This window comes from Salvelinus fontinalis, chromosome 17 (genome assembly GCF_029448725.1).
Source record: "Salvelinus fontinalis isolate EN_2023a chromosome 17, ASM2944872v1, whole genome shotgun sequence".
NCBI classification, from domain to species: Eukaryota; Metazoa; Chordata; class Actinopteri; order Salmoniformes; family Salmonidae; genus Salvelinus; species Salvelinus fontinalis.
In genome coordinates this window covers 8,247,021-8,262,534 of record NC_074681.1, presented here as the reverse complement: position 1 = coordinate 8,262,534, position 15,514 = coordinate 8,247,021, and the positions used below count along the sequence as shown (strand labels likewise).

General features: G+C 42.6%; 1 protein-coding gene across 1 annotated transcript in view; it reads right to left on the bottom strand.

The window, feature by feature from the left end:
• Positions 1-6,849: 6,849 nt before the first annotated feature.
• LOC129813668 (kinesin-associated protein 3-like) overlaps positions 6,850-15,514 on the bottom strand; it is a 77,135-nt gene continuing 68,470 nt past the window's right edge. The window contains exon 20 of the mRNA XM_055866064.1: positions 6,850-14,713. Within this exon, the coding sequence (XP_055722039.1) occupies positions 14,602-14,713 (112 nt within the window). The 3' untranslated portion in view covers positions 6,850-14,601. The remainder of the gene's footprint in view (positions 14,714-15,514) is intronic.

Below are 15,514 nucleotides of genomic sequence, written 5' to 3'. Positions count from 1 at the left end.
CACCTTATATGCAATACGTGAGTAAAATCACTGAGGAAGCCAAGCCAGTAAACAATCCATAACACAACCTATGTTGTGATAACTACGCTGTTTGCTCTGTAACCCATTAGTTCATACGCCACCGTGATAAAAAATAAGGCCTTGACAACAAGTCACACAGCGGTGGGATAAGTTCAACTACACATACACGTCTCATCACAAAACCAGAGAGCAACGTCTCACCGTCAACAGTGAAGAGGCGACTCCGGGATGCTGGCCTTCTAGGCAGAGTTCCTCTGTCCAGTCTCAACGTTAACAGTGAAGAGGCGACTCCGGGATGCTGGCCTTCTAGGCAGAGTTCCTCTGTCCAGTCTCACCGTCAACAGTGAAGAGGCGACTCCGGGATGCTGGCCTTCTAGGCAGAGTTCCTCTGTCCAGTCTCAACGTTAACAGTGAAGAGGCGACTCCGGGATGCTGGCCTTCTAGGCAGAGTTCCTCTGTCCAGTGTCTGTTCTTTTGGTCCATCTTTTCTTTGCAACTCTGCCTAGAAGGCCAGCATTGAGACTGGTGTTTTGTGGGTACTATTTAATGAAGCTGCCAGTTGAGAACTTGTGCGGCGTCTGTTTCTAAAACTAGACACTCTAATGTACTTGTTCTCTTACTCTGTTGTGCACCGGGGCCTCCCACTCCTCTTTCTATTCTGGTTAGAGCCAGTTTGCCCTGATCTGTGAAGGGAGTCGTTCACAGCGTTGTACGAGATCTTCAGTTTCTTGGCAATTTCTCGCATGGAATAGCCTTCATTTCTCAGAACAAGAATAGACTGACGAGTTTCAGAAGAAAGTTATTTGTTTTTGGCCATTTTGAGCCTGTAATCGAACCCACAAATGCTGACGCTCCAGATACTCAACTAGTCTAAAGAAGGCCAGTTTTATTGCTTCTTTAAATCAGAACAACAGTTTTCAGCTGTGCTAATATAATTGCACAAGGGTTTTCTAATGATCAATTAGCCTTTTTAAAATGATAAACTTGGATTAGCTAACACAACGTGCCATTGGACCACAGGAGTGATGGTTGCTGATAATGTATGCCTGTGTAGATATTCCATAAAAAATCAGCCGTTTCCAGCTACAATAGTCATTTATAACATTAACAATGTCTACACTGTATTTCTGATCAATTTGATGTTACTTTAATGGACAAAATATTTGCTTTTCTTTCAAAAACAAGGTCATTTCTAAGTGACCCCAAACTTTTGAACGGTAATGTATATTTGACCTAAATTACCTCAACTAACCTGTGACCCCGCACATTGACTCTGTACCGGTACACCCTGTATATAGCCTCCACATTGACTCTGTACCGGTACCCCCTGTATATAGCCTCCACATTGACTCTGTACCGGTACCCCCTGTATATAGCCTCCACATTGACTCTGTACCGGTACCCCGTGTATATAGCCTCCACATTGACTCTGTACCGTAACACCCTGTATAAAGCCTCCACATTGACTCTGTACCGGTACCCCCTGTATATAGCCTCCACATTGACTCTGTACCGTAACACCCAATATATAGCCTCCACATTGACTCTGTACCCCCTGTATATAGCCTCCACATTGACTCTGTACCGGTACCCCCTGTATATAGCCTCCACATTGACTCTGTACCGTAACACCCTGTATATAGCCTCCACATTGACTCTGTATCGTAATACCCTGTATATAGTCTCCACATTGACTCTGTACCGTAACACCCTGTATATAGCCTCCACAATGACTCTGTACCAGTACCCCCTGTATATAGCCTCCACATTGACTCTGTATCGGTACCCCCTGTATATAGCCTCCACATTGACTCTGTATCAGTACCCCCTGTATATAGCCTCCACATTGACTCTGTACCGGTACCCCCTGTATATAGCCTCCACATTGACTCTGTACCGGTACCCCCTGTATATAGCCTCCACATTGACTCTGTACCGGTACCCCCTGTATATAAACTCCACATTGACTCTGTACCGTAACACCCTGTATATAGCCTCCACATTGACTCTGTACCGTAATACCCTGTATATAGCCTCCACATTGACTCTGTACCTCCTGTATATAGCCTCCACATTGACTCTGTACCGTAAAGCCCTGTATATTGCCTCCACATTGACTCTGTACCGGTACCCCCTGTATAAAGCCTCCACATTGACTCTGTACCGGTACCCCCTGTATATAGCCTCCACATTGTCTCTGTACCGGTACCCCCTGTATATAGCCTCCACATTGACTCTGTACCGGTACCTCCTGTATATAGCCTCCACATTGACTCTGTACCGGTACCCCCTGTATATAGCCTCCACATTGACTCTGTACCGGTACCCCCTGTATACAGCCTCCACATTGACTCTGTACCGGTACCCCCTGTATATATACTCCACATTGACTCTGTACCGGTACCCCCTGTATATAGCCTCCACATTGACTCTGTACCGGTACCCCCTGTATATAGCCTCCACATTGACTCTGTAACTGGTACTCCCTGTATATAACCTCCACATTGACTCTGTACCGGTACCCCCTGTATATAACCTCCACATTGACCCTGTACCGGTACCCCCTGTATATAGCCTCCACATTGACTCTGTACCGGTACCCCCTGTATATAGCCTCCACATTGACTCTGTACCGGTACCCCCTGTATATAGCCTCCACATTGACTCTGTACCGGTACCCCCTGTATATAGCCTCCACATTGACTCTGTACCGGTACCTCCTGTATATAGCCTCCACATTGACTCTGTACCGGTACCCCCTGTATATAGCCTCCACATTGACTCTGTACCGGTACCCCCTGTATATAGTCTCGTTATTGTTATTTTACTGCTGCTCTTTAACTACTTGTTACTTTTATTTCTTATTCGTATTTTTGTAACTGCAGGGACTTGTAAGTAAGCATTTCACTCTAAGGTTGACTACACCTGTTGTATTCAGCATTTCACTGTGAGGTCTACTACACCTGTTGTAATCAGCATTTCACTGTGAGGTCTACTACACCTGTTGTATTCAGCATTTCACTGTGAGGTCTACTACACCTGTTGTATTCAGCATTTCACTGTGAGGTCTACTACACCTGTTGTATTCAGCATTTCACTGTAAGGTCTAATACACCTGTTGTATTCAGCATTTCACTGTGAGGTCTACTACACCTGTTGTATTCAGCATTTCACTGTAAGGTCTAATACACCTGTTGTATTCAGCATTTCACTGTAAGGTCTAATACACCTGTTGTATTCAGCATTTCACTGTGAGGTCTACTACACCTGTTGTATTCAGCATTTCACTGTGAGGTCTACTACACCTGTTGTATTCAGCATTTCACTGTGAGGTCTACTACACCTGTTGTATTCAGCATTTCACTGTGAGGTCTACTACACCTGTTGTATTCAGCATTTCACTGTGAGGTCTACTCCACCTGTTGTATTCAGCATTTCACTGTGAGGTCTAATACACCTGTTGTATTCAGCATTTCACTGTAAGGTCTACTACACCTGTTGTATTCAGCATTTCACTGTAAGGTCTACTACACCTGTTGTATTCAGCATTTCACTGTGAGGTCTACTACACCTGTTGTATTCAGCATTTCACTGTGAGGTCTACTACACCTGTTGTATTCAGCATTTCACTGTGAGGTCTACTACACCTGTTGTATTCAGCATTTCACTGTGAGGTCTACTACACCTGTTGTATTCAGCATTTCACTGTGAGGTCTACTACACCTGTTGTATTCAGCATTTCACTGTGAGGTCTACTACACCTGTTGTATTCAGCATTTCACTGTGAGGTCTACTACACCCGTTGTATTCAGCATTTCACTGTGAGGTCTACTACACCTGTTGTATTCAGCATTTCACTGTGAGGTCTACTACACCTGTTGTATTCAGCATTTCACTGTGAGGTCTACTACACCTGTTGTATTCAGCATTTCACTATAAGGTCTACTACACCTGTTGTATTCAGCATTTTACTATAAGGTCTACTACACCCGTTGTATTCAGCATTTCACTGTGAGGTCTACTACACCTGTTGTATTCAGCATTTCACTGTGAGGTCTACTACACCTGTTGTATTCAGCATTTCACTGTGAGGTCTACTAAACCTATTGTATTCAGCATTTCACTGTGAGGTCTACTACACCTGTTGTATTCAGCATTTCACTGCAAGGTCTACTACACCTGTTGTATTCAGCATTTCACTGTAAGGTCTACTACACTTGTTGTATTCAGCATTTCACTGTGAGGTCTACTACACCTGTTGTATTCAGCATTTCACTGTGAGGTCTACTACACCTGTTGTATTCAGCTTTCACTGTAAGGTCTACTACACCTGTTGTATTCAGCGTTTCACTAAGGTCTACTACACCTGTTGTATTCAGCATTTCAATGTGAGGTCTACTACACCTGTTGTATTCAGCATTTCACTGTGAGGTCTACTACACCTGTTGTATTCAGCATTTCACTGTAAGATCTACTACACCTGTTGTATTCAGCATTTCACTGTGTGGTCTACTACACCTGTTGTATTCGGCATTTCACTGTGAGGTCTACTACACCTGTTGTATTCAGCATTTCACTGTGAGGTCTACTACACCTGTTGTATTCAGCATTTCACTGAAAGGTCTACTACACCTGTTGTATTAGGCATTTCACTGTAAGGTCTACTACACCTGTTGTATTCAGCATTTCACTGTAAGGTCTACTACACCTGTTGTATTCGGCATTTCACTGTAAGTTCTACTACACCTGTTGTATTCAGCATTTCACTGTGAGATCTACTACACCTGTTGTATTCAGCATTTCACTGTGAGGTCTACCTACACCTGTTGTATTCAGCATTTCACTGTGAGGTCTACTACACCTGTTGTATTCAGCATTTCACTGTAAGGTCTACTACACCTGTTGTATTCAGCATTTCACTGTGAGGTCTACTATACCTGTTGTATTAGGCATTTCACTGAGAGGTCTACTACACCTGTTGTATTCAGCATTTCACTGTGAGGTCTACTACACCTGTTGTATTCAGCATTTCACTGTGAGGTCTACTCCACCTGTTGTATTCAGCATTTCACTGTAAGGTCTACTATACCTGTTGTATTCAGCATTTCACTGTGAGGTCTACTACACCTGTTGTATTCAGCATTTCACTGTGAGGTCTACTACACCTGTTGTATTCAGCATTTCACTGTGAGGTCTACTACACCTGTTGTATTCAGCATTTCACTGTGAGGTCTACTACACCTGTTGTATTCAGCATTTCACTGTGAGGTCTACTACACCTGTTGTATTCAGCATTTCACTGTGAGGTCTACTACACCTGTTGTATTCAGCATTTCACTGTAAGGTCTACTACACCTGTTGTATTCGGCATTTCACTGTGAGGTCTACTACACCTGTTGTATTCAGCATTTCACTGTGAGGTCTACTACACCTGTTGTATTCAGCATTTCACTGTGAGGTCTACTACACCTGTTGTATTCAGCATTTCACTGTAAGGTCTACTACACCTGTTGTATTCAGCATTTCACTGTGAGGTCTACTACACCTGTTGTATTCAGCATTTCACTGTGAGGTCTACTACACCTGTTGTATTCAGCATTTCACTGTAAGGTCTACTACACCTGTTGTATTCAGCATTTCACTGTGAGGTCTACTACACCTGTTGTATTCAGCATTTCACTGTGAGGTCTACTACACCTGTTGTATTCAGCATTTCACTGAGAGGTCTACTACACCTGTTGTATTCAGCATTTCACTGTGAGGTCTACTATACCTGTTGTATTAGGCATTTCACTGAGAGGTCTACTACACCTGTTGTATTCAGCATTTCACTGTGAGGTCTACTCCACCTGTTGTATTCAGCATTTCACTGTAAGGTCTACTATACCTGTTGTATTCAGCATTTCACTGTGAGGTCTACTACACCTGTTGTATTCAGCATTTCACTGTGAGGTCTACTACACCTGTTGTATTCAGCATTTCACTGTGAGGTCTACTACACCTGTTGTATTCAGCATTTCACTGTAAGGTCTACTACACCTGTTGTATTCAGCATTTCACTGTGAGGTCTACTACACCTGTTGTATTCAGCATTTCACTGTGAGGTCTACTACACCTGTTGTATTCAGCATTTCACTGTAAGGTCTACTACACCTGTTGTATTCAGCATTTCACTGTGAGGTCTACTACACCTGTTGTATTCAGCATTTCACTGTGAGGTCTACTACACCTGTTGTATTCAGCATTTCACTGAGAGGTCTACTACACCTGTTGTATTCAGCATTTCACTGTGAGGTCTACTATACCTGTTGTATTAGGCATTTCACTGAGAGGTCTACTACACCTGTTGTATTCAGCATTTCACTGTGAGGTCTACTCCACCTGTTGTATTCAGCATTTCACTGTAAGGTCTACTATACCTGTTGTATTCAGCATTTCACTGTGAGGTCTACTACACCTGTTGTATTCAGCATTTCACTGTGAGGTCTACTACACCTGTTGTATTCGGCGTCATGTGACTAAAACAGTACCATTTGATTTGCCACTGTTCAGAGGCGCTAAGTATAGTCTGTCTGCAGTTTGACCTTTCACCTGACCAGTTTCTCCACGTGGTTCCTTCACAGGTTCCTAGAACGAGGGTGGCTCTCCCCTGCATTAACATTACTTTCAGTGTTTTCAATTGTTTGTGCCACTGATGTTTGTTCACAATAAAAGGGAATTGTCCTGATCAATTATGCATGTCCATTATATTCATATTCAAATTAAATACTTTTATATTTCATATTTTATTAATTAACCCCCCCCCAAAAAATAATCAGAAATCAGAAATGAATTTGAACAGTGATTTTAATTGCACTAATGTTCACATTCCACACCAATGAATCCCTCATATGGTTTTATAAGGTCCTTCAAAGCAGCAGAGAATGCTTCAAAGCAGCAGAGAATGCTTCAAAGCAGCAGAGAATGCTTCAAAGAAGCAGAGAATGCTTCAAAGCAGCAGAGAATGCTTCAAAGCAGCAGAGAATGCTTCAAAGCAGCAGAGAATGCTTCAAAGCAGCAGAGAATGCTTCAAAGCAGCAGAGAATGCTACAGCAGTGGTTCCTACGAGCTTCAGGCACACATCAGATACACTACCGTGCTGCTGTCTCCCCTTAGTAACACAATAAAGTAACACTTTAAATACAATTAAGAAAATAATTAAACATGACCTCTATAAAACAAACAATAAACAAAAGCTCTAATATAAAATCATATTTAATATAAACTGAGAAAATAAGAAACCTCTAACAGAGAGTACTGTACATATAAACATAGTACATATCAAATAAAGCACTATTGTCAACCAGCAACACAAGTCATTAAATGGTGAAGTGTGCCACAGAGTAGGAAGTGGCTATAAAAGTGTATCCTGCCGCCTACTGCCGCCGCCTACTGCCGCCTACTGCTACTGTCTACTGCCGCCTACTGCCGCCTACTGCCGCCTACTGCTGCCGCCTACTGCTACTGTCTACTGCCGCCTACTGCTGTCGCCTACTGCTACTGTCTACTGCCGCCTACTGCTGTCGCCTACTGCTACTGCCTACTGCCGCCTACTACCGCCTACTGCTGCCTACTGCTACTGCCTACTGCTACTGCCTACTGCCGCCTACTGCTACTGTCTACTGCCGCCTACTGCTACTGCCTACTGCCGCCTACTGCTACTGCCTACTGCCGCCTACTGCCGCCTACTGCTACTGTCTACTGCCGCCTACTGCCGCCTACTGCTACTGTCTACTGCCGCTGCATGTTCTGGCACGTTGCTTTCTGTGTAAAACATTTACTGTCCGTTGAAGCCTTTCTATTTATTCAAACCAAAATGTAGCCTACTGATTTTTTTTACCATCATTGCAAAAGCCCACCACTGTCTACCACCATCAATATAGTAATACCACCTGGGTAACACTGTCTCGGTCTCATAGCCATATATTTAGACAGTTGGGCCAACTTTTACAATGTAGAATATTGTTTTGAATTCTAGACAGCGTTATGTAGAGCCCCCAAACTCAACTCTGGACCCCGAAGCCAGTTCCACTGCGTTCTGTAATCAGGGACTGATTTAGACCTGGGACACCAGGTGGGCGTAATTAATGATCAGGTAGAACGGAGAACCAGCGGGCTCCACACTTCGTATGGTAAGATTTGAATACCCCTGGTTTAGAGCATATTGTCGAGAGAGTGTGGACTCCAACGACTCCGATACCATGGACTCGGTCACCACTAGCGCTATAGAGTGGCGAGGAGGAGCTCTGTTAATCCTTCGTGCCTGAAAGTAATTTAACCATTCATCGTAGCCATTTGGCACTCTGTACAGTTGCTTTATAATGATTATTATTTATGTAAATTAACTTGTTCATTCCTGGTATAAATAAAGTCTGATTTAATCAACAAATAGTCGCTTTAAAAAAAAGTTATGGGTACAAGACCGTACATATCTGGATGTGTTGGCAAAATCCCTACACATCCCATCGAGCCAAGCGGGGAGGGGCTGCCCGTTGTCATGGTTCCAAGACCAGTCAGAAACGTTCAGAGCCAAGCGGGGAGGGGCTGCCCGTTGTCATGGTTCCAAGACCAGTCAGAAACGTTCAGAGCCAAGCGGGGAGGGGCTGCCCGTTGTCATGGTTCCAAGACCAGTCAGAAACGTTCAGAGCCAAGCGGGGAGGGGTTGTCCGTTGTCATGGTTCCAAGACCAGTCAGAAACGTTCAGAGCCAAGCGGGGAGGGGCTGTCCGTTGTCATGGTTCCAAGACCAGTCAGAAACGTTCAGAGCCAAGCGGGGAGGGGCTGTCCGTTGTCATGGTTCCAAGACCAGTGTTAGGAATTTTGTTAATAAATAATGATTATTTTTTTAGCTTTAGATAAAAATATAACTAATTGAACTCTGCACGCCTGGTGAAAAGAGATTTGTGTTGTGGGTTATAAAGTAAGCAGAAAGGGTCGTTAAACTATGGTTGAACTGACCCAACTTAGCCCTGAGGTGTTTAGATAAGGCTGTGGGTAACTTTTTAGGTCTTCCATTATCTTGAGTTGTCTGCTAAAGTGGTAATAAATTATAGGGAGCCTTCAGGAGGATTGATTATATTGTGTGTCATGTGTGTGCGCTGAGAAGTTGGAATGAACTTTTGAACCTATTATATATAGGCCAGGACGAGGAGATTTATTCTGTAAACTATGACGTCATATCTTGTATATAAACTGTTGGTTATGATCAAATGGGAGCGTGCTCCGAGAATAAACACTATTATCTAATTTTAATAAGACTGTATCCTGTCTATTTTATGTTAATAAGTATCTTACAAATTCTTATAAATAGACAGATTGAATTTAATTAATGAGTACATTAGAGGAATTATTTAATTCCACTAACACCAGTCAGAAACGTCCAGAGCCATGGCTGTTATAGAATGTTGTAGTGTCATGTTAATGGGGTTCTAACATGGCTGTTATAGAATGTTATAGTGTCATGTTAATGGGGTTCTAACATGGCTGTTATAGAATGTTGTAGTGTCATGTTAATGGGGTTCTAACATGGCTGTTATAGAATGTTATAGTGTCATGTTAATGGGGTTCTAACATGGCTGTTATAGAATGTTGTAGTGTCATGTTAATGGGGTTCTAACATGGCTGTTATAGAATGTTGTAGTGTCATGTTAATGGGGTTCTAACATGGCTGTTATAGAATGTTGTAGTGTCATGTTAATGGGGTTCTAACATGGCTGTTATAGAATGTTATAGTGTCATGTTAATGGGGTTCTAACATGGCTGTTATAGAATGTTGTAGTGTCATGTTAATGGGGTTCTAACATGGCTGTTATAGAATGGTGTAGTGTCATGTTAATGGGGTTCTAACATGGCTGTTATAGAATATTGTAGTGTCATGTTAATGGGCCTCTAACATGGCTGTTATAGAATGTTGTAGTGTCATGTTAATGGGGTTCTAACATGGCTGTTATAGAATGTTGTAGTGTCATGTTAATGGGGTTCTAACATGGCTGTTATAGAATGGTGTAGTGTCATGTTAATGGGGTTCTAACATGGCTGTTATAGAATATTGTAGTGTCATGTTAATGGGCCTCTAACATGGCTGTTATAGAATGTTATAGTGTCATGTTAATGGGGTTCTAACATGGCTGTCATAGTGATATAGAATGTTGTAGTGTCATGTTAATGTGCTCTAACATGACTGTTATAGAATGGTGTAGTGTCATGTTAATGGGGTTCTAACATGGCTGTTATAGAATGGTGTAGTGTCATGTTAATGAGCTCCAACATGGCTGTTATAGAATGTTGTAGTGTCATGTTAATGGGGTTCTAACATGACTGTTATAGAATGTTGTAGTGTCATGTTAATAGGGTTCTAACATGGCTGTTATAGAATGTTGTAGTGTCATGTTAATGAGGTTCTAACATGGCTGTTATAGAATGTTGTAGTGTCATGTTAATGGGGTTCTAACATGGCTGTCATAGTGATATAGAATGTTGTAGTGTCATGTTAATGGGGTTCTAACATGGCTGTCATAGTGATATAGAATGTTGTAGTGGCATGTTAATGGGGTTCTAACATGGCTGCTATAGTGATATAGAATGTTGTAGTGTCATGTTAATGGGTTTCTAACATGGCTGTTATAGAATGTTGTAGTGTCATGTTAATGGGGTTCTAACATGGCTGGTATAGAATGTTGTAGTGTCATGTTAATGGGGTTCTAACATGGCTGTTATAGAATGTTGTAGTGTCATGTTAATGGGGTTCTAACATGGCTGTTATAGTGATATAGAATGTTGTAGTGTCATGTTAATGGGGTTCTAACATGGCTGTCATAGTGATATAGAATGTTGTAGTGTCATGTTAATGGGGTTCTAACATGGCTGTCATAGTGATATAGAATGTTGTAGTGTCATGTTAATGGGGTTCTAACATGGCTGTCATAGTGATATAGAATGTTGTAGTGTCATGTTAATGTCCCGTGTAGCTCAGTTGGTAGAGCATGGCGCTTGCAACGCCAGGGTTGTGGGTTCGTTTCCCACGGGGGGCCAGTACAAAAAAGTATGAATGTATGTACTTGTAAGTCGCTCTGGATAAGAGCGTCTGCTAAATGACTTAAATGTAAATGTAAATGTTAATGGGGTTCTAACATGGCTGCTATAGTGATATAGAATGTTGTAGTGTCATGTTAATGGGGTTCTAACATGGCTGTCATAGTGATATAGAATGTTGTAGTGTCATGTTAATGGGGTTCTAACATGGCTGTCATAGTGATATAGAATGTTGTAGTGTCATGTAAGCGCATCATAATGGAGAAACGTCAATGTCAGAACTCTCTAAACACCTGTTTCTAGTCTTGGTTAGGGCTAGCCTGCAGGGCCAATACAGTCTGACCCAACACATTAGTATATATACACATTATACATCGTTAACTAGTGCATATTTTTTTGTTGTTGTTACGTGTAGTTACAAGGTATGCACTCTACAGTGTATTGAGTATTTAATGGTGATTAAATGCAGTACGTTGACTCAAGCAGACAATAGCAGTAGCCTTGAAGAGCATATGAGGCTATGTTACATATAACTAGAGTAACGTGATTCTGGAGCCAAAGCTGACAACGTGAGTGGTTTGTCTGTTCATGCAGATATAATAAGAATAACTTAAAGGTGCTACACTCTGAATTTCTCCCCCATGTGGCAGCTAGGGGAATTGCAACAGCTTTGTGCTGCATTCAAAACAAATCTCCCCCCTCCCCTTGCATTCTACTTCCCTGTAACATGATGGAGACTCACGTCTGAGCCTTTAACTTTTGGTTTTGGTCCACCAGCTTCAAAAAGTTTTTTTTTTGTTATTGAAAAGATAGTTCACAGTGATTTAGATGGTACAGTGATTCCCTACAGTATTCAGTACTTGTTTTCTCACAAAAACTGAAATTGAGCGAAAAAGTGTTGAATTTTTTTTGCAACCAGGAAATTCCCACTTGAGCCGATTTCTACTAGTTAACACAGCCACAAAGTCAAAACAACAGATTCTGTCTCTGGTGGGAGAAAAACTCAAAGTTAATAAGGTGGTCCCGTGTGGCTCAGTTGGTAGAGCATGGTGCTTGCAACGCCAGGGTTGTGGGTTCAATTCCCACGGGGGGACCAGGATGAATATGTACGAACTTTCCAATTTGTAAGTCGCTTTGGATAAGAGCGTCTGCTAAATGACTTAAATGTAAAAACTCAAAGTTAACATCACAGCCAATCACAACACTATCGGGTAAGTGATCCTGTTAAACACTATTAGTGCAGATATATTACGGACAATTTTGTGAAATTACAACGACAAAACAATAAAAGAAATAAATGTGTAGCACCTTTAATTCTACATTCAAGTGGTTTCAAGCCTACCTTAGTAGCCTGTACTGAAAGTATATTTTAATGACAATCTTTCTTTTTTTTTACTAATGATTCAGTGGTTCTTAGTTTATAAGTAATATACATGCAGAAGTGTGTGTGGTTTGTGTGATAATATAAACATGTAGATGTCTACACAGCATAATATAAACCCTCTGCTACTTCACCTTCAAATAAAAGTCGACATCTAGCATGATATTCGCACCTTAGCATCGCCTGAATAATCAAAACATTACAATAATACATTTGAATCATTTCAGATCCAGTTAATCGAGTGTATATATATATATATATATAAAACACATATATATGGCTGTCAGCTCGCATTAGCACACAGAAGAAGAGTAAAACCAGGAAATGATGATGGTTACTGCTGAATGTTTCAGTCATGACACGCCCGACATCACTACCTCTAGTTAGGGTGCATCTGAAACTCTACATCACTACCTCTAGTTAGGGTGCATCTGAAACCCTACATCACTACCTCTAGTTAGGGTGCATCTGAAACCCTACATCACTACCTCTAGTTAGGGTGCATCTGAAACCCTACATCACTACCTCTAGTTAGGGTGCATCTGAAACCCTACATCACTACCTCTAGTTAGGGTGCATCTGAAACCCTACATCACTACCTCTAGTTAGGGTGCATCTGAAACCCTACATCACTACCTCTAGTTAGGGTGCATCTGAAACCCTACATCACTAACTCTAGTTAGGGTGCATCTGAAACCCTACATCACTACCTCTAGTTAGGGTGCATCTGAAACCCTACATCACTACCTCTAGTTAGGGTGCATCTGAAACCCTACATCACTACCTCTAGTTAGGGTGCATCTGAAACCCTACATCACTACCTCTAGTTAGGGTGCATCTGAAACCCTACATCACTACCTCTAGTTAGGGTGCATCTGAAACCCTACATCACTACCTCTAGTTAGGGTGCATCTGAAACCCTACATCACTACCTCTAGTTAGGGTGCATCTGAAACCCTACATCACTAACTCTAGTTAGGGTGCATCTGAAACCCTACATCACTAACTCTAGTTAGGGTGCATCTGAAACCCTACATCACTACCTCTAGTTAGGGTGCATCTGAAACCCTACATCACTACCTCTAGTTAGGGTGCATCTGAAACCCTACATCACTAACTCTAGTTAGGGTGCATCTGAAACCCTACATCACTACCTCTAGTTAGGGTGCATCTGAAACCCTACATCACTACCTCTAGTTAGGGTGCATCTGAAACCCTACATCACTACCTCTAGTTAGGGTGCATCTGAAACCCTACATCACTACCTCTAGTTAGGGTGCATCTGAAACCCTACATCACTACCTCTAGTTAGGGTGCATCTGAAACCCTACATCACTACCTCTAGTTAGGGTGCATCTGAAACCCTACATCACTACCTCTAGTTAGGGTGCATCTGAAACCCTACATCACTACCTCTAGTTAGGGTGCATCTGAAACCCTACATCACTACCTCTAGTTAGGGTGCATCTGAAACCCTACATCACTACCTCTAGTTAGGGTGCATCTGAAACCCTACATCACTACCTCTAGTTAGGGTGCATCTGAAACCCTACATCACTACCTCTAGTTAGGGTGCATCTGAAACCCTACATCACTACCTCTAGTTAGGGTGCATCTGAAACCCTACATCACTACCTCTAGTTAGGGTGCATCTGAAACCCTACATCACTACCTCTAGTTAGGGTGCATCTGAAACCCTACATCACTACCTCTAGTTAGGGTGCATCTGAAATGGTACCCTATTTCAGAAACAGTGCTCTACTCTCAACACGTTCCTATGGGAATAGGAAGGGAGCCACACCTAGTGTTCATAGTGAATGGGGATTGGTCAGTGTTCATAGTGAATGGGGATTGGTCAGTGTTCATAGTGAATGGGGATTGGTCCGTGGTCATAGTGAATGGGGATTGGTCAGTGTTCATAGTGAATGGGGATTGGTCAGTGTTCATAGTGAATGGGGATTGGTCAGACTCTGTGGATGGGGATTGGTCAGACTCTGTGGATGGTGATTGGTCAGACTCTGTGGATGGTGATTGGTCAGACTCTGTGGATGGTGATTGGTCAGACTGTGGATGGTGATTGGTCAGACTCTGTGGATGGTGATTGGTCAGACTCTGTGGATGGTGATTGGTTTATCTGGAAGAAGTGTAATCGTAGGAGAAATGCTCGTCTGGTCTGAAGCCGAAGCCGGTGGCCGGGCGACTCGATGTCCCCGTAGTCAGGTCAAACCCGTCAGCTCCTCCACTGGAGAGAGACACACATACAGTATTCATTACAAATATTAGTTATCAATGTTTTAATGTTTTAATGTTATGTGTGTTAGGACGGGAGGGAAAAACAAGATGGCTCTCACACTGTATCCGGTGTGTGTGTGTGTGTGTGTGTGTGTGTGTGTGTGTGTGTGTGTGTGTGTGTGTGTGTGTGTGTGTGTGTGTGTGTGTGTGTGTGTGTGTGTGTGTGCGCGTGCGCGTGTGTGTGTGTGTAAACCAGGAGGATATCAGAAGAAAGGAGATGTGACACAGTGATGTTACGGTCAATCAAGACGTGCTCCCACGGCTACAATCACACCACCGCTATGGCAACCAAGCCTCCCAGCCTTATGTTAGACCCTATCCTCCAAGGTGTTAGACCCTATCCTCCAAGGTGTTAGACCCTATCCTCCAAGGCGTTAGACCCTATCCTCCAAGGTGTTAGACCCTATCCTCCAAGGCGTTAGACCCTATCCTCCAAGGTGTTAGACCCTATCCTCCAAGGCGTTAGACCCTATCCTCCAAGGTGTTAGACCCTATCCTCCAAGGTGTTAGACACTATCCTCCAAGGTGTTAGACCCTATGTTAGACCCTATGTTAGACCCTATCCTCCAAGGTGTTAGACACTATCCTCCAAGGTGTTAGACCCTATGTTAGACCCTATCCTCCAAGGTGTTAGACACTATCCTCCAAGGTGTTAGACCCTATGTTAGACCCTATGTTAGACCCTATCCTCCAAGGTGTTAGACCCTATGTTAGACCCTATCCTCCAAGGTGTTAGACCCTATCCTCCAAG